This window comes from Pezoporus occidentalis, unplaced genomic scaffold (assembly GCF_034315485.1).
Source record: "Pezoporus occidentalis ecotype Australia unplaced genomic scaffold, CSIRO_AGI_Poc_V1 ctg135, whole genome shotgun sequence".
Taxonomy (NCBI): Eukaryota; Metazoa; Chordata; class Aves; order Psittaciformes; family Psittacidae; genus Pezoporus; species Pezoporus occidentalis.
In genome coordinates, this window is record NW_026913157.1 from 4044235 (window position 1) to 4060867 (window position 16633).

General features: G+C 52.8%; 2 protein-coding genes across 13 annotated transcripts in view; both read left to right on the forward strand.

The window, feature by feature from the left end:
- Window positions 1-451, forward strand: part of NUP93 (nucleoporin 93) — an 82080-nt gene extending 81629 nt beyond the window's left edge. For all 3 annotated transcript variants that reach the window (XM_062609238.1, XM_062609239.1, XM_062609240.1), the window contains one exon: window positions 225-451. In XM_062609238.1, the coding sequence (XP_062465222.1) occupies window positions 225-335 (111 nt within the window). In that variant the 3' untranslated portion in view covers window positions 336-451. The remainder of the gene's footprint in view (window positions 1-224) is intronic.
- A 6619-nt stretch (window positions 452-7070) lies between these two features.
- On the forward strand, window positions 7071-15929 carry SLC12A3 (solute carrier family 12 member 3). 10 transcript variants are annotated; one of them, XM_062609230.1, is made up of 26 exons: window positions 7081-7421; window positions 7637-7783; window positions 7884-7959; window positions 8153-8248; window positions 8352-8491; window positions 8668-8778; window positions 8965-9076; window positions 9307-9437; window positions 9673-9757; window positions 10618-10772; window positions 11023-11130; window positions 11339-11462; window positions 11546-11647; window positions 11764-11919; window positions 11990-12096; window positions 12708-12812; window positions 13339-13479; window positions 13609-13715; window positions 13865-13947; window positions 14130-14192; window positions 14357-14458; window positions 14654-14765; window positions 15020-15106; window positions 15193-15328; window positions 15437-15504; window positions 15770-15929. In XM_062609230.1, the coding sequence occupies exons 1-26, from the start codon at window positions 7128-7130 to the stop codon at window positions 15906-15908; spliced, it is 3087 nt and encodes a 1028-aa protein (XP_062465214.1). In that variant the 5' UTR covers window positions 7081-7127; the 3' UTR covers window positions 15909-15929. The 10 variants fall into 10 exon arrangements, 8 of the variants coding, with proteins under 8 accessions (XP_062465220.1, XP_062465219.1, XP_062465221.1 ...); XM_062609229.1 differs by having other exon boundaries at window positions 11990-12089; window positions 12701-12812; XM_062609231.1 differs by lacking the exon at window positions 14130-14192 and having other exon boundaries at window positions 11990-12089; window positions 12701-12812.
- The last annotated feature ends 704 nt before the right edge of the window (window positions 15930-16633 follow it).

Sequence of the window (16633 nt, forward strand, 5' to 3'; positions counted from 1 at the left end):
GACAAGATTGCTGCAGTACAGCAACACCCCACATTGTTGAAAATGTTCTTTCCTGGGTAATTTTAAATCCAAACGTAGAGGTACATTATCCAGAGAGCAGCTCTGAGAAATAAAGGTTATGTTTGCTTGTGTGAAAAGGCAAATGTTTAACTCATGTCTACCTCTGGTTTCCTTGTGGATTTTTTGATGCTAAAGTAACAGTACTCTATTTTTCTGGGTTTTAGCACCTTCGATCTCAAGCCCGCGCACTGATCACGTTTGCTGGAATGATCCCTTACAGGACATCGGGAGATACAAACGCAAGACTGGTGCAGATGGAGGTCCTTATGAATTAGCAGAGAAGCTTTTGGTCAGGGTCACAGCAGCCTGTGCCTGTCTTTAGTACTAGTAGGACCGGTATCGTTTTGTATTCTGTATTTTTGTTGCTGGAAATAAATTTCTTTGATTTCTATTTGGTTTTGACATTTTCATTTTCACCGTTTGGTTTTTTGTTTTTTGTTTTGTGGTTTTATGTTTTTACTCATTTAAAATTGGTTTCTATTTAGAAAATTATTCTTGCTTATTAATGGGCTAAGAAGTCTTAGATGTACAGCAGGGAGGGGAAAGCAATTTTGTAGCAGGAATGGAAGTAGAGATGAAAACTTTGATTTAATGATGACTGAACATACAGCTTAAAAATTAGGGGTTTTCTTGTTCTTTTAATGTATGTTAAATGTTGAAATGTTTCTGATACACCACATGCTGTCAGTTCATAATGTCGTCTTGTGTGGTGTATGTGTTCATGTGGTGCAGATGAGCTCTGTGTGCTGCAGAGATCCTTTAAGCTTAACAGAGTTTAAATGCTCAGTTCAGTGTCTCGGATGTGCACAGCTCTGTGTATCCTGGAGCTCAGCTGAAGCTTTTCATAGAATCATAGAATCAGCTGGGTTGGAAAAGACCTTTACGATCAAGTCCAACAGTTAAAGTTGGACCTTAAACCACAAAGTCCTCCATTTTGGAGGAGCAACTGGGATCAGTTGGGTAGGAAAGATTTTTGTGATTGAGACATGGGTTTTCAACCAGTTGCATTCAAAATGATCCCGTGTGTAGTTCACCAGGAGAAGGAAGCAGAAGTCCAAGTGTGGATGCACTGGGCATGGGTAGATATTACTGTTGGTTTAGTGGGAAATGTGAGTCCCACTGAAGTGAGGGGCATTAAAAAAAATTTACTTTAAATGTTTTGAGCTACCATAAATCCATGTGAAAGCCCAGGGAGCATGTTGTGGTATAAGCTTTGCTCTAATATATATACCTATCTTTGAAATTAAATGGGAGGAACGTTAGTTGTTTCTCCCACTTCTCTCTGCAGATGTGCCCTTTGCCTTTCTGGGATGTGAGAACACATGTGGTTCTGGGTACAGAACAGACAACAAAACACGGGCTGATTCAGCCACTGCATATTAATAGCTATTGTGGGAAAGAATTCATCTTCATTTTGCTGTGTCTGTCTAAGAGCATAGAGGGATATTTGAGTGACTTGATGACAATTTCCTAATTACTTTTTCCTACCAGAAATGTTGTAGCATAGATTTTGTCAACTTTTTTGGACAGGAAGCAAAGGGGTGGCTTCCCAAGCCACCCATAGCCATGTCCCTCAGCATTAGCAAATTCTTTTGGGGCTCCCAGCTGATAGAGCTGGGGGCTGTGTGACACAGAGTCCTCCACTGATATGATCCAGGTTGTTTCTGGTGAAGGCTGAAAGAGACCTGGACAGCACCCTGAAAGTAAAGGGCATTTGGTGAGTTTCCAAAGAGTTATTTGAAGCGGGGGAATTGAATTGCCTAATAAAATGTCAACAGGTAAGTGTGGAAAAGCTTTATTAGCCATTAACATTTCTGGCATATTGGTGTGGGGATGCTGCTTGGTATGTCTCCATTGACAAGTCATGCAATTCTTCAGAGAACAGGTTACCAGAAGTAGGTGGTGGAGAAAGACATCTTTTGTGATGGTTGCACATGGGTTTGATTGGGCCAGGGTTGCTCCAGGTATGGGCCTATGGGGTGCTCCTGTGGTGGTTTTCCTTGCTGGCACTCAGCCCCTGTCCCCAGCTTATATCTGGCATCAAACCACCTCACGTACAGAGAGGCTGGTGAGGCTGTACCTGGCCTCAGGCAGCTGCTGACCTGAGCAGGAAAGGGACAGCATCTGTGGAGTTTAGTCAGGAAGGGTGAAGGCCACTTTACTCACTGTAATTCCCTCTTCCCCCTCCACCCTTCATGTGGGGACAGAGAGGTCCTTTGGGGCTCAGCTTTTGCCACTGCAATTTGCAGGACCTTGTTCTCCTGTCTTTTGCCCATCCCCTGCTCAGTGGAGCTATTGTGCTGCCTCACTAGCACATTTCTGATGTCAAACCTTGAACCAGGGGACCTTTACAAAAGAGCATGTTGCCCTTTCTCTGTCTGCCCTTTGAGGATGGCTGTAGCAGATGCTTCCTGGTGCTTCTCAGCCTTCGTGGGTGTTGGTAAAAGAGAAAATTGATGGCTGCATGCTGCTTGCTCCATTTCTGCTCAGTGATTGTAACTCCAGCCTGTGCTCCCTTCTAAGCTAAGCAGAAACTGCATCATTTCACACTTCCAAAACCCAAGATAGTAATTCTGTGATGCATGGATAGAGAAAGTAAACCCCAGGGAATCAAAGCCTGAGACTAACCCTGTAAAGGTAAGACCTATCCCAATTTCAAATAAGATGTGAGAGGTTGTGGGTACAGCAGAAGCTGCCACAGTGGGAATTAAATAATTTCTTGTTGTTTGGCCTGTGATTTCTTCTTGGGTCCCTGCAGGTGGTAAACATTCCAGTCCATCGTCTTCCCACGTTCCTCAGAGCAGCAGGCTCCAGCTCCGTGTCTAGGCCTGACTTTGGCTCTCCTCTGCACAACTGTAAGGGCTTTGTCGCATTGAGGTAGATGCAGACACACACACTGGTGCTTTGCTGAATAAGGCACCCCACTGATTTTCCAGATGTCATTTTTTCTCCACCCCACACTTAATCTGCTGGAGAGAAGAACCTGGTCCTGCTCCCTCAGGGTTCTGACCTGCTGCTGAAGTGACATCTGTGAACCCGTTGGACTGTTGCAGTCCAACTGTGCTAACATTGGAAGAGGTTTTGGGGGTGTCATTAAATTCATCACAAAACCATGATAGTGGCCAGCAACATCTGAGCAGGTTGGTGTTTGTAGTTTGCCAGGCACAGCCTGCAGCAAACCTGTGAATATTAATCTGAGCTGAATTTATTCTTGGTATAATCTGACAAGTAAGCCATTGGAGCTCTGCCCCTTTTTACAAGAAAAAAGTACAGATGAATGCTGAAAGTGAAATTTAGGATAATTCCATCTGCTTTGTCCTACTCCAGGACTAATCCTCTGCAGTAAAGATCATCCAGGTAGATGAGACACAGGTAGCTTGAGTCAGATGCAGCTTGTGCTCATGTTGCTGGAGAATATCTGAGGAAAAAGTGAAAAGTTGTTTGCTCTGAGAGCATGGGATGTTCTGTCCTGGTGTGGACACAGCAGAGACACCATGCATCTCCAGGTCGGTTTTCCATGGCTCATCTGTCATGAAACATTCCCAAGAGCTGCAGTATCAGTGTAGCAGCTCCAAAAGCTTTAAGGTCTGCATGTCCTTTGAATGAGGTCTGAGTTGATGTGGTCTGGATTTACAAGGGAGTTGCAGGGGAATCTGGAAATACTCACTGTAAACTTCTGCCCTGTGTTACCTGTCCAGTCAGGAAGAAAAAAAAATTAAAGCTCTGCCCAGGAGTGAACCATGGGCTACTGGTAAAAACTCAGCTGAGCTAAGGGAAGACAACCAGTTCATGTGAGAATTAACAGGTTTTCTGCTAAGAAGCAGGAAACTGCTGAAAAATGCCACGAGGGCCCCTCCTAAACTGTGCTGCAGAGCTGGTGTCAGTGGGTCCTGTCTTCTCAGCTTGATTTCTTTGGTGTTTTTTAGGGGTCTTCTTATCTCACAGCATTAATTCTAACTATTTTCACCATGGTGCCACACTGCTACCCTGGCATACACGTGGCTCTGCTGGCTGCACCTTCCAGTTGCTGCCTACACCCTGTGTGAGATGTCCCTCCTCCTCGGCCTTGCCTCAAATTTTCCTGCTGGCAGCAGATTCTGCATCTCAGTCAATCCCAATTGTTTTGTTGTGTTTTCCAGACCCCCTGGCTGGAGCATACCTGCTGGATGAGGGGTTTCCTCTCTTTTCCCCATTGGTCTCTCGCCCACCTGCATTTGTCTAAGGCAGCACATGGATCTTGTTCCTTGCAGGATCTGAAGGAATTGTATTCAGAAAAAAATGAATTAATGAATCTTTCTGTTCTTGTTACCCTCTCAACACTTGTCTCCCCAACCTCAATGAACTCCAGCCTCTCATGGAAGCAAGCTGTTTTCCTTTCAGCCTTGGGGGAAGAAGGGCATATTGATAATTCCAGTTCTGTGTCCCTAGGGTAGAACAGCACTCAAATACTGTTGCTGTTCATATCCCTGTACCAGCATTTTTGTCCCTTTTCTGTCTGGGTCTGAAGCTGTAAGGATGGAAGTGGTGCCTGGAATAGGATGGGAGATGATCCCTTTGTTCCCATCAGGTGAGGTGACAAGCAGTTACCTGAATAACCATCTATTTCCTCTTCCCAGGCTTTCTTCCCTGCAGTGCCAAGAAATGGAGCTGCTCTGTGCAGTGGGTTTGCAGTGCCAAGCCCCTGCATCATTTGCATGACCTGTGACACCCAGGGTGGTAGGTTCCCTCTTCCATAGAAACAGGACAATTAAAGCTTCATTAAAGGCCTGTTGGAACATAGCATTTTGGCAAACATTGAAAGAAGCCACATGTAAAGCATTGTACTGTGCTCTGCCTAACTCAGTGTGGGTTCATTTGATCCATTTAATAGCTAGAACGAACCAGGGGGTCAGCTGGAAGCGAGGGAAGGCCCTGCAGAAGCAACTTGGCACCTCTTCACTGCATGAGTGGAGGGGCTGGCAGTATGTGCCACAGAGCATCTCCCTCCTGCTCCTAGCGCCACAGGACCTGGTATCGGTGCTGCAGCTGGTGTTGTGAATCAGGCCGACGACAAGCGCATCCTACTATCCGGCTATTTCACTACACCAGGGTGGCATCATGCCATTTGCTTCACTCTTCGCCTGGCATCTGGAGAACTCCTGTTTCTGCTGGAGCATCTTTCACCATGCTGTGTTTAACAGAGATACTCACCCCCAGTTTAAGAGACTGATTGGAGCTGGTTTGGGCAAGTTAGTGTTTTTGATGGAATACAGGGCTCTAAAATAAAGCCATTTCTGCTGGGCATGAGTCTGCTGCTGCATCTATTGTTGTGAGAAGAATCATAGAATTAACTGGGTTGGAAAAGACCTCTAAGATCAAGTCCTGCTGTCACCCCAGCACTCCCAAGGCCACCACTAAACCATGTCACTAAGGGCCTCGTCTACACAGTGCGTGAACACTGCCAGGAATGGTGACTCCACCGCTGCCCTGGGCAGCCTGTTCCAATGCCTGACCACCCTTTCAGTGAAGAAATGTTTCCTAACATCCAATATAAACCTCCCCTGGCACAGCTTGAGGCCGTTTCCTCTTGTCCTATCTTGTTCCTTGGGAGTGACCTCCTGGTTCCATATTCTTTCAGGCAGTTGTAGAAAGTGATAAGGTTCCCCCAGGTCCCTCTGCCATTCCTAATCACACCTGTGCTCTGGGCTCACCACCAGCTCCCTTGCTCTTGTCAAAAGCAGGTGCCCTTCTTCGGGAAGATGGTGTCCACCTCACCCTGCAGGAGATGTAGAGAGGCTTCTTCCTTGTCCCCATCTCACCCTTCTCCCTGTTCCACAGCTGGGGTTCCTAAGGGCAGTGCTAGATTGCTTTGCACTGAGCTGCTGGGGTGCTGCGAGGGCTGAGCCATGCTGCAGGCAGGGCTGCCTGTCTTCAGCTCCCTGGGTAATGGGCCCATGCTGGCCCATGTGGGGCTGGTGCACTTGTGGATGGTGCCTGCTCACACACAAACAATCCAGGGGGGCTGAAGCAAGTCCTCAGGAAGCAGATTAGTGTTTGTGCATGAGTGCAGAAGACAGCCAGGGGCAGCAGGTGGGCAGGCTGAATTTTCCATTCACTTGCAAAGCTGCATTAGGCTGAAATTCAAATGGGCTGACCTCACATTTTATTGCTGTCTCTGCTGATGTTATCTGTAACTGCTTTTAAGGCACATGTGACGGTGGGCTGCAGAGGTATGACTCCCATCCCATCCTTTGCCCAGCGTCACCTCTTGGTGGCCGCAGGGTGGACACTGTGTTCACATGGCCTCAGCTCGTGTTTTCTGTGATGTGGGGAAGGGTTTAAGGGATTTGTTAAGTCAGGGATGGGGTTTGGGGCAGTTTTGAACCCTGGGTGCTCAGTGGTTCCTCCTCCCTGGGCTCAGGAAAAGAGGCTGTGGGCTGAGAACTGCCAGGTCCCAGCTCTGGGGAATCACAGAGGGACTTGGTGGCTCTCACTGATCCATGTCCTCGAGCCTGTGCAGCCCCCCTGGCACCCAAGTCCCGGTGGGGGCATCCCTCTCAATGTCACACTCCCCTCTTCCCTCTGGTTCCACTTGTGAGATAAAGGGGTTGCTTTCCTCCCCATGTCTGGCACAGCCCAGTGCCACAGGCAGCAGCTCCAAGGCCAGCTGAGATGATTTACGGGATGTGCGGGGTCTGGGGCAGTATCCCTGGGAAGGGTGAGGGTGCATGGGATTTACGCCCATTTTCCATAATAAATCCCAGTGGGAACTGAATGTTCTTGTGTCAGGGCCGGAGGCAAACTCCGCGCCACATTTCTCTCCTGCTCTGTCCTTGGATTTAATCTCAAATCTGTTATCGCTGCCCCATCGGGTGCCGGGAGGCAGGGATACCAATTACAGCGGGGTTGATATCCCTTCCAGCTAGTTTTTTTTCCCCTGACCAGCTTGGGGTGGTTCGAGCCAATTCCCCCATTAGCAGCTGCAGTGGGTGGGTGCTGGTTGCCTCGCTCTGGTTTTGCTGGGTATAAAGCCCCAGTGAGCCCCTCTCTGCCACATCCCTCTCCTGGCAGTGCCTTGGGCAGGGGCAATGGCCGAGCTGCCCATTGCAGAGCTGCCCCTGGCCCGCTGCAGTGGCCGCTTCACCATTAGCACCCTCCTGGGCACGGAGGAAGGTGGTCGTGGTCAGTACGTGCCCACCGAGAGCTCCAGCTGCGACAGCACCCAGCCCACCCAGCTCTCGGGCAGCACTCTCTGCACCAGGACCTTCGGCTACAACACAATGGATGTCGTGCCCGCCTATGAGCACTATGCCAACAGCAAGGGGGTGGGAGACACCAGGAAGGGCAGGCCCTCCCTGGCGGACCTGCACTCCATCCTCAAGGTAAGGTGGGATTCAGCATTCCCTGGCCATGCCGTGGGTCCCTGTGCCATCTTCGTGGTTGTGGTGCTTCATCTCGTGCTTCTTCGCGATGATGTGTGCATCCCTGGGAAGGCGCTAGGAGAAGGCAGAGGGATAACCCAGCTGTCTCCACAGCTCTGCACCCCGGGGAAACTGGCTGCCTTTCTCCCCTCACCTGCCCTGCCTTTTCCCTGCAGCCAGACCCAGGCCACCTCTGCGCACCCGTGTCTGACCCACAGCGGAGCAATGGGCTGACAGAGGCTGGCCCAGAGGAGGCATCGGTGGAGCCAGGCACAGACCCGGTACCGGAGCCTGTCCGCTTTGGCTGGGTGAAGGGTGTGATGGTGAGTGCAACTGGTCCCACAGGAGCAGCCCCTCAAGGAGAGCCAGTGCAGCCCCAGCACCCACGGGCTGATGGTCAGTGTCCCCTCTCTGTCCCCCCAGATCCGCTGCATGCTGAACATATGGGGAGTCATCCTCTACCTGCGCCTGCCCTGGATCACTGCCCAGGCAGGAATTGGTGGGTGCTGCGGCACAGCATGGGCAGAATAGTGGCACCAAGCTCCCTGTCACCTAAAGCACTGGGGGGGACAACACCAGCAGCATCAAGCATGGTGGGAGGCAGTGGATGGGGGTCCTTCTGTGAGGGATCTATGGGGCTAGGGGATGGATGGAAATGAACACAGGATCACAGCTCTACCCTCTCCCTGCAGCCCTGACGTGGCTAATCATCCTGATGTCTGTGACAGTGACCACTATCACCGGCTTGTCCATCTCCGCCATATCCACCAACGGCAAAGTGAAGTCAGGTACCATGTGTGTGTGTCCTGGAATGGGCCACGAGGGGCAGGGGGGGGCCCAAAAACATATTGGGGAGGGAGCAAACACCACAGGGTGCTTCCACTGCTTCAGGGGGCACCTACTTCCTCATCTCGCGGAGCCTCGGGCCGGAGCTGGGCGGCTCCATCGGGCTCATCTTCGCCTTCGCAAACGCGGTGGCCGTGGCCATGCACACCGTGGGCTTCGCTGAAACCGTCCGGGACCTGCTGCAGGTAAGACAGTGGCTGCCCATGTCCCCTGGGCCCCACCTCTGCACACAAGCAGCATTTATTACTAATTAATATTGGACCACTGACAATCAATCGGTGGCTGCTAAAGTCACAGCAGTGCTGGTAGTTCAGTAAGGGCGAGGGTTATTTCCATGCTGTGGATGGTTCCTCCTCCCCAGGAGCACAATTCTCTCATTGTGGACCCCACAAATGACATCCGCATCATCGGGGTGGTCACCGTGACAGTGCTGCTGGGCATCTCTCTGGCTGGCATGGAGTGGGAGGCCAAGGTAACCCTCACTTCTGCCACTCATGTTATTCCCCTGGGTTGAGAAGGGCCATCCCCGCTGCCCACCAGACACCCGAGGAGCAGGGGATGGCCATAGCTCTGTAAAAGAGTCTGGGGTTTCTCTAAACACCTTCTCCCTCTCAGTGCCCAAACCCCAGCCCTCAGCTGGTTCTTTCCGCTCTGGCAGGCACAGATATTGTTCTTCCTGGTCATCTTGGTTTCCTTCATAAATTACCTGGTGGGGACTGTGATCCCTGCCACTGCCGAGAAGCAGTCGAAGGGTTTCTTCAGCTACCGAGGTGGGTCAAGAGGGCCAAGTGCATGGCTGGAGCCCAGCTCCTTGCTGCTGCTGGGGGAGGAGTTTGCTATGGGAAGGTGCTCCTCGCTGAGAGATGTCATCAAGAGCTTGGTTTCTTCCTCCTGTGGCTTAACTGCCATCAGCGGTGTGCCTCCATCCAACACTGAGATGCTTTAGCCAGGAGCGGGCAGTCCAGAGCCCCCAAATGCTTCTCCTCTGCTTCTTCCCCAGCCGACATCTTTGCCCAGAACTTTGTGCCCAACTGGCGGGGACCTGAGGGCTCCTTTTTCAGCTTGTTTTCCATTTTCTTCCCATCGGCAACTGGTATCCTGGCTGGGGCCAACATTTCAGGTGACCTGAAGGTGGGTTTGTTCACTGAGCTAGCATTTCTCAGGGATGAAGCTCTGTTTTTCCCTGGGCTTTAGTTCTCATCCATCTTAGACCCTAGTTTATTTCTTCTGGAAGCTTTGTGGAAGATTTCAGCCAGGAGATGCTTCATGGCTTTGTGTCACAGTGAATTGAAATTCCTCTTGTGTGGCAGCATTTTAGTGGTGCTGCTGGAAAGCTGTCTTACATCTCTGTGACTTCCTTGGGCAGGATCCTGCTGTGGCCATCCCTAAGGGCACCTTGATGGCCATATTCTGGACCACCTTGTCTTACCTGGTGCTTTCTGCTACGATTGGTAAGCAGCACGTCCTTGGGTGAGCTGGGTAGGATCCATTTTTCTGAAATGGGAAGTCTGGGAGGATGCAGGTGGTGGGATCCAGGAGCAAAGCATGGATGCCAGCACTGATACCCCCCAGGCACCAGACCTCATTCCTGTCTCCATGCAGTCCTGGGAGGGCAACAAAGCCCTCAGTTGGAAGGGACCTCAAAGTTCACCCAGTTCCAACCCCCTGCCATGGGCAGGGACATCTTCCAGTAGACCAGGTTGCTCCAAGCTCTGTCCAGGCTGGCCTTGAACACTGCCAGGGATGGGGCAGCCACAGCTTCTCTGGGCAACCTGTGCCAGGGCCTCACCACCCTCACAGGGAAGAACTGCCTGAGATCTAACCTGAACTTCCCCTGTTTAAGTTTAAGCCCATCACCCCTTGTCCTGTTGCTAAAGTCCCTGATGAAGAGTCCCTCCCCAGCATCGCTATAGGCCCCCTTCAGATACTGGAAGTCTGCTATGAGCTCTCCACACGGCCTTCTCTTCTCCAGGCTGAACAGCCTCAACTTTCTTAGCTTGTGACAGTATGAGCTGTGCTCCTGCCCACCCTGCCCATGACCCCATGGGCCATGATCACCCTTGTAGCCTCCTTTGGACTTGCTCCAGACACTCCATGTCCTTCTTATGCTGAGGACACCAGAACTGCACACAATACTCCAAGTGAGGTCTCACAAAAGCAGAGCAGAGGGGCAGGATCACCTCCTTCAACCTGCTGGTCACACTGCATTGCTCACGGCACCCCCAGGGCAGGGACTTGGGTGATGCCACAGGCAAGGGGACATGTGACACCTCCAGGTGAGCAGACACTGAGCAGCACTGTGTCCCTGCAGGCGCCTGTGTGGTTCGGGATGCTTCGGGCAGCCTCAACGACAGCGTGGTGCTGGGCTCACTGGGCTGCGAGGGGCTGGCCTGCACTTTCGGGTGGAACTTCACTGGCTGCACCCAGCGGCAGAGCTGCCGATACGGGCTCAGCAACTACTACCAGGTGCTTGCCCGCCCCACTCTATGCTCCTGGCTGGGTCTGTGCCCCAAGGGATGGGCTTCACCCATGTAATGGGGATATACTGGGGAGCATGTCTTCCTAGGGTTTTAGATGTGGGTGGACTTCACTGATGGGATAATGTTGATGGAAAAGCACTGAGGGTGGCAGGATGGGGCCTGGAAATCCTTTAGGGACAGGGCAGAGCTGATGTGCTGAGGGTGCCAGGTTTCCTGACCGCCTGGTTTTTGGGCAGAGCATGAGCATGGTGTCCGGGTTTGGCCCCCTCATCACAGCAGGGATCTTCGGCGCTACCCTCTCCTCAGCACTGGCCTGCCTTGTCTCAGCCCCCAAAGTCTTTCAGGTGAGGGAGTGCCTCTGTGTCCTCCAGCTCCTGGGGCTGGCAGCAGGGTTGATGCGCTTGGGTACGTCTCAGTGCTCTGCTGCCATGAGCAGCCCCAGGGTGAGGAGGATGCTGCCATTGGTGTAAGGCATGAGGCCAGTTCAGCCCTTGCTCTAGGGGGTGCAAGAGCCACCATGGTGCTGCCATCCCCAGTGCGTCTCTCTTGCAGTGTCTCTGCAGGGACCAGCTCTACCCTCTCATAGGCTTCTTCGGGAAGGGTTATGGGAGGAACAGTGAGCCCATCCGCGGCTACATGCTCACCTACGTCATTGCTGTGGGCTTCATCCTCATCGGTAGGTGCTGCCCACCTGGTGTCCAACACCTGCCGGGTGCCTCAGTCCCTGCCACGAGCATCTTGCCCTCGTCCTCCCCGCAGCCGAGCTCAACGCCATCGCCCCCATCATCTCCAACTTCTTCCTCTGCTCCTACGCTCTCATCAACTTCAGCTGCTTCCACGCTTCCATCACCAACTCCCCAGGTGGGCTGTGCCATGCCATGCAGTGCCACACTGTGCCATGCTGTGCCGTGCTGCTGCACACAGCGCCCCGTGCGGCTCCCGTCACAGCAGCACCACTCTGTGTGTGTGTGCTGCAGGCTGGCGACCCTCCTTTCAGTATTACAGCAAGTGGGCTGCGCTCTTTGGGGCTGCCATCTCAGTGGTGATCATGTTCCTGCTGACCTGGTGGGCAGCCCTCATTGCCTTTGGCATTGTCATCTTCCTCCTGGGATACGTCCTCTACAAAAAGCCAGGTAGTAATCTGGTGCCAGTGAAACCCCAGCAGGTGTCTGGCCCTATGACTAATCCATTTTCTCCACGTAGATGTCAACTGGGGCTCCTCCATGCAAGCCAGCTCATACAACATGGCCCTCAACTACTCAGTGGGGCTGAGTGAAGTGGATGAGCACATCAAGAACTACAGGCAAGGGGTCTCAGAGACAGGGGGATGCAGAGCCAGACTGCTGGCAAACCCCGAATGGCTTCATGCTCATGGCCACATCATAGAATATAGAATGGTTTTGGTTGGAAAAGACCTTAAGATCATCCAGTTCCAATCCCCTGCCACTGGCAGGGACACCTTCCACTAGACCAAGTTGCTCCAAGCCCCATTCAACCTGGCCTTGAACACTGCCAGGGATGGCACAGCCACAGCTTCTCTGGGTACCTGTGCCAGCGCCTCAGCCCCCTCACAGCGAAGTTCTTCCTTAGATCTAACCTGAAAATCTTCACCACCATCCCTAGTAACTGGGAGCCCCAGCAAAACATGTCTGTCTCCAAAGTCTCACGTCTCTGCCAAATGGGCAGAGGTGAAAAGCAGGGGAAACCTTGCCTCCCCTGTTCCCAGCAGACACATTGCTCTCATCTGATATGAAGAGACCTCAAAGAGAACCACAGCTAGATTTTGTCTCATCCTAAAGATACTCCCTGCAGTTGCTGCTGGCCAGGCATGGGAGAAGACACATGCCTCGTTCCAGAGAAGCTCTGTACCTGCATAGTACCAGCCTTCATCCCCTGTTTCCTCCCTGCCCACAGACCGCAGTGCCTGGTGCTCACTGGCCCTCCCAGTTTCCGCCCAGCCCTGGTGGACTTCGTGGGAACCTTCACCAAGAACCTCAGCCTGATGCTCTGCGGCAACGTGCTCATTGTGAGTCACCCGCTGGTTGGTTCCCTGTCCTGGGAGCTCTGGCCACGCATGGGCGGTGGGCTGGGAAATCCAGATGTGTCCTGCTGGGATTGAACAGTGCTCATTGTGTGCCACTTCAGGATGAGATGTTTCATCTGGAAGCCTCTTTGCAGCTTGTTAAGCAATATTGATGAAGCACTGGAAGGTCTCTGAGGGCTAATGCTTTCCCTTCACCAATTAATTGACAAGGGAAAGACACAGCAGAACGAGGCAGTTGGCTCAGGGTGGTCCTGAAGCCTCAAGAGCAATTGAGGTGCAGCAAATGCCAATTCATCTGCAGCCATGGGACAGCTGGCACTGTACGTGTTGGCTGCTGACCCCCAAAATTTGCTGGTTCTCTTGCTGTGATTGTAACCTCCGTTGTGTGCAGTGGTTACATCCAGGTCTTGCCAGTGATTTGGGATGAGAGGAGCTGGAGGTCATTGGAGGCAAGACCACCAGCAGGAAGGGCTGCCTGTGCCTGAGCCCCTGCCCTTGCTCCCTACAGGCACCACGGAAGCAGAAGATGCCAGATTCCCGGCTGATAGCAGATGGCCACACCAAGTGGCTTATGAAGAGAAAGATCAAGGCTTTCTATACGGATGTGGTGGCTGAGAATCTGAGAAGTGGTGTCCAAATGCTCATTCAGGTAGAGCCTGGGGGCTCTGACCCTCCTCCCTGACCTCCAAGCACCCCCTTTGCATCCTCCCCTGCAGACTGACACTACCTGTGTCCGTCTATCCCTGCAGAGGGCTCTCATGAGGACATCTATCCATAGGCTGCTGGCCTTGGGAAGATGAGACCCAACATCCTGGTGCTGGGCTACAAGAGGAACTGGCGGACGGCATCCCCACAGAGCCTGGAGGACTACGTGGGCATCCTGCAGTACGGCCACACCAGCTCCTCCGTCCCTGGGGACGCCAGGACCTGGTGGTGGCCCTGCGGTTGGGTGCAGGGATGCTGTGGCCACATGCTGGCAGTGCCACCCAACATGAGATGGCCACTGTTAACCTCCTTCTCCTCCTCCCTTCCAGTGATGCCTTTGATTTCAAGTATGGTGTGTGCTTGATGAGGATGAAGGAAGGGCTGAATGTTTCCCGAGTTCTGCAGGCACACAGTAAGTGCTTTTGGGCAGCTGGGGATGCTCAGAGATATGCTGGAGCTGTAGGACATGCCAGCAGGCACCATGTCCCCAGCTGAAGGTCATGGACCTGGGGGGACATCACTCCTGGCTGGGACTGAAGGGGCTGGGGACATGGGATGTTGCTGCTTGCCCATGGTGATCTCCTCCCTCCTCAGTTAACCCCATGCTCGAGGCAGAGGAGAGGAACTGCACCAGAGGCAGAGCAGCCCCGAGCACAGGTTGGTCCTGGCTCGGCATCACTCAGAGCATTCCTGGCTCCTCCAACCATTAATTTTGGGAAGCTAGGTTTATAGTCAGGGCTGTGGGTTGGGAGCAGATATGAGCCTTTAATCTGTGGCTGGCAGTGCTCCTTGCTGACACCAGGACCCTCTTGCCCTGGCAGTGGATCCCACAACCTTGGCATATGAGCAGCAGGCGAGCACCATCTTCCAGAGCAAGCAGGGCAAGAAGACCATTGACATTTACTGGCTCTTCGATGATGGAGGTAACCTTCACCTTTGGCTGCTGCGGCTCTTTGACATCTCTCTGTCTGCCTAATGTGATCCCAGCACCCCCACTGCCCAGGAGGGCTCAGTCCTTTCTGACTGTGCCAGGTCGTTCCAGGCATCTGGTGTCAATAGTGCTGGTGAGCCCACAGGGCTGCTGCCACCACCTCTGCCATTGGGTGTTTTGGGGCCAGGTCTCACGCTGCTCATCCCCTACCTCATGGGGCGTAAGAAGCGGTGGGGAAAGTGCAAAATCCGTGTGTTTGTTGGTGGGCAGATCAACAGGATGGACGAGGAAAGGAAGGTGTAAGTGCCCCACAGCCCCTCGTAGCTACCACTGCTGCCCCATGGGTGGGTGGCAGGAGCTGCTTTACCCCGAAAACTCCTTGGCCTTTGTGGTAACAGGAGCTGCAGGCTGTGACCTGGCTGCTCTGCCTTGATTCTCTGAAAATCAGTGAAGTAGGAAAAACCTAAGGGCACACCAAGGATGGCAGCAGGGCAGGTCCCGGGGCTGCTGTGCCCACTGATTCCTGGAAAACATGCCCTTTTCCCTCTGGTAGGATTGTCTCTCTGCTGAGCAAGTTCCGCCTCGGCTTCCATGATGTCCACATCCTCCCTGACATCAACCAGAAACCCCGGCCAGAGCAGTAACTGCCCCCTTCCCCTCCTTCCCCCATCTCTCCAGCACCACCAAACCCACCCAGACCCCTGGCACCATCTGCTTGTCTTGCAGCATCAAGAGGTTTGACGACCTCATAGCTCCCTTCAGGCTAAACGATGGCTTCAAGGATGAGGCCATAGTGAACGAAATGAGGCAGGGCTGTCCCTGGAAGATTTCTGACGAGGAGGTTGATAAGAACAGAGTGAAGGTAGCAGCACTGGTGGGGGAGCTTCCACAAAGGGTCTCCTGCTTCTCAGACAAAATTTAGGCTTTTTGGAACCAATTTTTATGTTTCCCAACCCTAATTGCTCTGCAGTCTCTTCGACAAGTGAGGCTGAATGAGATTTTGCTGGATTACTCGCGGGATGCAGCACTCATAGCCATGTAGGTACCATCAACAGCCTCCTGCCCCATGGAAATGGTCCCCCTAGATGTTCACTCCCCATGGACTGATACCGCAACCTGTACTGGGACAGTGGGGAGAGGGGGAAGGCACCAAGAGGTCTGGCCCTGGTCCTACTGGGGGGGAGGATGTGGTGGTGTCCTTTTTTAGGGAAATAACCTGCAAATTAGTGGAGGATGGAGATGGGGCTAAAGATGGAGCCTGGCTTGGGGGGCTGTGTCTCACCGGCCCCTTGCTGTGCCGCAGCACGCCACCTGTCGGCAGGAAGGGCTGCCCCAGCTCCCTCTACATGGCCTGGCTCGAGACCCTCTCACAGGACCTGAGACCCCCTGTCATCCTCATCCGAGGCAATCAAGAGAATGTGCTGACCTTTTACTGCCAATAAAGCCTCCTGGATCCCTGCTGACTCAGGATGTGAATTTGTCAGGCCAGTTCTGATCTCGGAGCACACACGCCTGGGGTTAGGGGAGCAGTGAAGGCGTCTGGTTACCAGCTTTTGGGAACTGATTGTTGCACACAGCTGCCATCCTCTTCCAAAGCTTTGTTTTGCCAAACTCAGTCTTTGTAGGCTGCATATAGATATATAATAGTGCAGGCACTGCTCTGGCCCTGGGTTTAGCCAGAGCCATGCAGATGAGGTGTAGGGTCCCATTTCGAGAGCATGAAGGGGACAGTGAGACTTCCACTGCCCTTGGAGAGCCTTAGGGGTGCACAGGGATTGACCCACAGCCCAGCAAAGCCACCATCCAAGGGTGTGAACTGCCCTGCGTGGGCAGGAGTGGGTCAGCACCAAGTCCAGGGGGTGCAGGGACCCTGCATGTCTGCTCAGGGAAGGGAGCTCCTGCTTCCAAAACAGGCTGAGCACATCCTGAGAGCAGAGCAGCAGCAAGATGCCATGTCAGGCTGCAGTGCCTAGCTGCAGGAGTGAGCCAGGCTCTTAAGGGAGACAAAATTAACCACCAGAACCAGGACATTCTGGGTGCAGATGGCCCAGAGTGAGGCACTAGCAAGGCTCGTTTCCAACACCACAAGCCAGGCCCCCTTGTCATACTGCAGGAGAAACACACGACTTTGTTCACCTTGATGGTTATAGAATTTACTGATAATCAT